The sequence below is a fragment of the Pyrgilauda ruficollis genome, unplaced genomic scaffold (assembly GCF_017590135.1).
Source record: "Pyrgilauda ruficollis isolate IOZ18807 unplaced genomic scaffold, ASM1759013v1 scaffold1663, whole genome shotgun sequence".
NCBI classification, from domain to species: Eukaryota; Metazoa; Chordata; class Aves; order Passeriformes; family Passeridae; genus Pyrgilauda; species Pyrgilauda ruficollis.
This window is the reverse complement of record NW_024515465.1, coordinates 1-4,537: the sequence shown is the minus strand read 5'-3', so window position 1 is coordinate 4,537 and position 4,537 is coordinate 1. Positions and strand designations below refer to the sequence as shown.

The 4,537-nt window shown below is 62.0% G+C and overlaps 1 protein-coding gene across 1 annotated transcript; it reads right to left on the bottom strand.

Annotated features, from left to right (window-relative positions):
* Positions 1-1,280: 1,280 nt before the first annotated feature.
* Positions 1,281-4,418, bottom strand: LOC121351437 (U4/U6.U5 tri-snRNP-associated protein 1-like; the record flags this gene model as incomplete). The annotated part of the gene is made up of 5 exons (XM_041463577.1): positions 1,281-1,466; positions 1,638-1,759; positions 2,746-2,835; positions 4,006-4,314; positions 4,379-4,418. Coding segments are annotated over 5 exons (580 nt in total), but the record flags the coding sequence as incomplete, so codon positions are not given.
* Between the last annotated feature and the right edge of the window lie 119 nt (positions 4,419-4,537).

Here is a 4,537-nt window from a genome sequence, read left to right as displayed (position 1 = left end):
GGTGGCACTTTGGGGACATGGTGGCACCCTTTCGGGACATGGTGGCACCCTTTGGGGACACGATGGCACTTTGGGGACATGGTGCCACACTGAGGACATGATGGCACTTTGGGGACACGGTGGCACTTTGGGGACATGGTGGCACTTTGGGGACACGGTGTCACCCTTTGGGGACACGGTGTCACCCTTTGGGGACATGGTGGACACGGTGTCACTTTGGGGACACGGTGCCACCCTTTGGGGACACGGTGTCACCCTTTGGGGACACGGTGCCACACTGGGGACACGGTGCCACACTGGGGACACGATGGCACTTTGGGGACACGGTGGCACTTTGGGGACACGGTGGCACTTTGGGGACACCGTGACCCCCCCGTGTGACCCCCCCAGTGACGACCAGGAGCTCTTTGTCAACACCAACCGGGGGGGGACCCCTGGGGACACCGGGGACAGCTCTGGGGACAGCGAGGAGGACACGGGGGACAGCGACGGGGACAGCGAGGAGGACACCGGGGACAGCGATGGGGACAATGAGAGGGACAACGAGGACACCGGGGACAGCGAAGGGGACGATGGGGACACCGGGGACAGCTCGGAGCGCGGCAGCCGGGGACACACGGGGGACACGAGTGACAGCGTGGGGACCGAGGCCCCGCAGCCAAAGGACACTGGGGACAGGGACAGCGGGGACAGGGGGGACACGGGGCGGGGGGGGGACGCTCCCCAATAAAGGACGCTGGTGGCACCGGGGCGGCTCCTGTGTGTCCCCTCCCCCCCCCTGTGACACGCGGTGACACAAAGTGACTCCCGGAGGCTTTTATTGTCCCCAGGGGCGGGGAGGGGGACAGGGGTGTCCCCAGGGTGTCCCCAGGGTGTCAGGAATGTCCCCAGCCAGGGGTGTCCTGAAGAGTCCCAAAGTGTCCCCAGGGTGTCCAGCGTTGTCCCCAAGGGGTCCCCAGGGTGTCCCCTCACTTGGTGATGGTGTTCCTGCAAGGAAAAGGGGGGAGGGGTCAGCGTCCCAGTGCTCCCAGTGCTCCCAGTCCCCTTTGGGTCCCTCCCAATCCATCCCATTTCCCCCCCTCCCAGTTCCCCCCCACTCCCCTTTGGGTCCCCCCAGTCCATCCCAGTCCCCCCCAGTCCCTCCCAGTGCCCCCCAGTCCCACCTTCTCACGGGGGGGCGCGGGGTGGGGGGGGGGACGCTCCCCAATAAAGGGCGCTGGTGGCACCGGGGTGGCTCCTGTGTGTCCCCTCCCCCCCCTGTGACACGCGGTGACACAAAGTGACTCCCGGAGGCTTTTATTGTCCCCAGGGGCGGGGAGGGGGACAGGGGTGTCCCCAGGGTGTCCCCAGGGTGTCAGGAATGTCCCCAGCCAGGGGTGTCCTGAAGAGTCCCAAAGTGTCCCCAGGGTGTCCAGCGTTGTCCCCAAGGGGTCCCCAGGGTGTCCCCTCACTTGGTGATGGTGTTCCTGCAAGGAAAAGGGGGGAGGGGTCAGCGTCCCAGTGCTCCCAGTGCTCCCAGTCCCCTTTGGGTCCCTCCCAATCCATCCCATTTCCCCCCCTCCCAGTTCCCCCCCACTCCCCTTTGGGTCCCCCCAGTCCCCCCCAGTCCCTCCCAGTGCTCCCAGTTTGCCGCTCACGCGTTCATGCTCTTGCCGGAGCCGCTCAGGACGATGTACGGCGTCTTCTGCGCGCGCTGCTTCTCCTGCAGCAGCGCCACCGTGCCCAGGGGGGTGTCACTGGAGCTCATCTTCTTCAGCAGCTGCGCCCCAAAAACGGGGGGGGACCCCCAAATCAGGGCCACCCCAAAAACCCCGGGAACGGCCCCGAAAAAACCCCGAGAATCCCCGAAATCCCAAAGGGAACCCCCCCGAGTTTTGGGGGCTGCCGTCCCCAGGGGGGACAATGGGATTCCCCTTCTTTGGTGGCTGCACCCCATAATCAAGGGGGGACCCCAAAATCAGGGGGACCCCAAAAACCCCAGGAACAGCCCCAAAAAAACCCCAAAAATTCCCAAAATCCCAAAGGGAACCCCCCGAGTTTTGGGGGCTGCCGTCCCCACGGTGGCACTGGGGGGACACTGGGGCTCCCCTTCTTTGGTGGCTGCACCCCATAATCAGAGGGGGACCCCAAAATCAGGGGGACCCCAAAAACTCTGGGAATTCCCCAAAAAAATCCTGGGAAAAAAACCCAAAATCCCCAGGGAATCCCCTGATCCCATTGCCGGGGTATTGGGGACCCCAAAATTGGAGTGGAGACCCCAAAACCACGGGGAGACCCCAAAACCAAGGGGAGACCCCAAAACTGGGGCTGCAGGTCCCCAAATTGGGCTGGAATTCTCCAGTGGAGCTGGGGGGACCCCAAAAGCCTCCGGGGGACCCCAAAATCAGGCTGGAGGATCCCAAAATTTGGGCCAACGACCTCAAAAACGTCCCAGGAACCCCAAAATTGGGGTCAAAACCTTCAGCAGCGCCACGAGGGACCCCAAAATGGGAGTGGAGACCCCAAAATGGGAGAGGAGACCCCAAAATTGGAGTGGAGACCCCAAAATGGGAGAAGAGACCCCAAAATGGGAGAGGAGACCCCAAAATGGGAGTGGAGACCCCAATGGGAGCATGGGGTGGGTCCTAAAAATCCCCTGAATTTCCCCAAAAATCCCCAAAAAAACCCCAAAATTCCCCCAAAAATCCCTAAAAATGCCCCCAAATTCCCCCCAAAATTCCCCAAATCCCCCCAAATCCCCCTCACCGCCTCCTCATCCAACTTCTTCATCCTCCTCTCCGTCTTCATCTTCCCCGAGCCCTTCCCGTGGAAGCGATGGGAGAGCTGCCGGAAGGCCTGGGGACAGCCAGGGGACATTGGGGACACTGGGGACAGCCAGGGGACAGCGGGGACATTGGGGACAGCCAGGGGACATTGGGGACGTTGGGGACACTGGGGACAGCCAGGGGACATTGGGGACGTTGGGGACACTGGGGACAGCCAGGGTTTTGGGGTTCCCCACCTGGTTTTGGGTGGGTTTTTGGGGTGTCCCAGCTGGTTTTGGGTGGGTTTGGGGTGTCCCAGCTGTTTTGGGGTGGGTTTTGGGATGTCTGGCAGGTTTGGGGTGGATTTTGGGGTTCCCCAGCAGTTTTGGGGTCTCCCAGCTGTTTTGGGGTGGGTTTTGGGGGTTTCCAGGTGATTTTTGGGTGGGGTTTTGGGGTGTCCCAGCTGTTTGGGGTGGGTTTTGGGGTTCCCCAGCTGTTTTGGGTGGGTTTTGGGGGTTCCCAGGTGATTTTTGGGTGGGTTTTGGGGTGTCACAGCTGTTTTGGGGGTTCCCAGGTGATTTTTGGGGTGTCCCAGGTGATTTTGGGTGGGTTTTGGGGTGTCCCAGCTGTTTTGGGGTGTCCCAGGTGATTTTTGGGTGGATTTTGGGGTTCCCCAGCTGTTTGGGGTGGGTTTTGGGGTGTCTGGGGGCTGGGTGGTTTTGGGGTCCCTCACGTATTTGGCAAAGAAGGATTTCTGCTCCTGGGGGTTCCGGGCGCGCTGCGCCTGCTCCTGCTCCAGGTGCCGGATGAAGGCGGCGGTCTCGGGGCTGGGGACAATTGGGGACATTGGGGACACTGGGGACAGCAGGGACACTGGGGACAGCCAGGGGACATTGGGGACATTGGGGACACTGGGGACAGCCAGGGGACAGCCAGGGGTCATTGGGGACATTGGGGGGACATTGGGGACACTGGGGACAGCAGGGGACATTGGGGGGATTGGGGACATTGGGGACAGCGGGGACATCAAGGCCATTGGGGGGACTGGGGACATTGGGTGATTGGGGACATCGGAGACACTGGGGACACCGTGAGGCTTGGGGATATTTTGGGATCAGGGGACACAGGGGACACCATGGGAGTGCTGGGGACACCGTGAGGGGTTTGGGGACACTGTACAATGTTTTGGGGACACCATGGGGGTGTTGGGGACACTGTGAGGGCTGTTGGGGACACCGTGGGGGTGTTGGGGACACGCCACCTCTTTGGGGGTGAGCTTGCGGCCGGTCTCGTCCACGTACTCGATCTTGACGTCGGGCCGGTAGCCGTCCTTCTCCTTGAAATCCTGCGTGAAACCGCGGAACTCCTCGCGCCGGCTGTACTTGTCATCGATGGCCCTGGGGACATTGGGGACACATTGGGGACACATTGGGAACATTGGGGACATCATCGGGAACTCCTCGCGCCGGCTGTACTTGTCATCGATGGCCCTGGGGACAGGGGGACACATTGGGGACATTGGGGACATCATCGGGAACTCCTCACGCTGGCTGTACTTGTCATCGATGGCCTTGGGGACAGGGGGACACATTGGGGACATTGGGGACACATTGGGGACACATTGGGGACAGCACTGGGAACTCCTCGCGCCGGCTGTACTTGTCATCGATGGCCCTGGGGACAGGGGGACACATTGGGGACACACTGGGGGGACATTGGGGACAGCACTGGGAACTCCTCCAGCCAGCTGTACTTGTCATCGATTGCCCTGGGGACATTGGGGACACACTGGG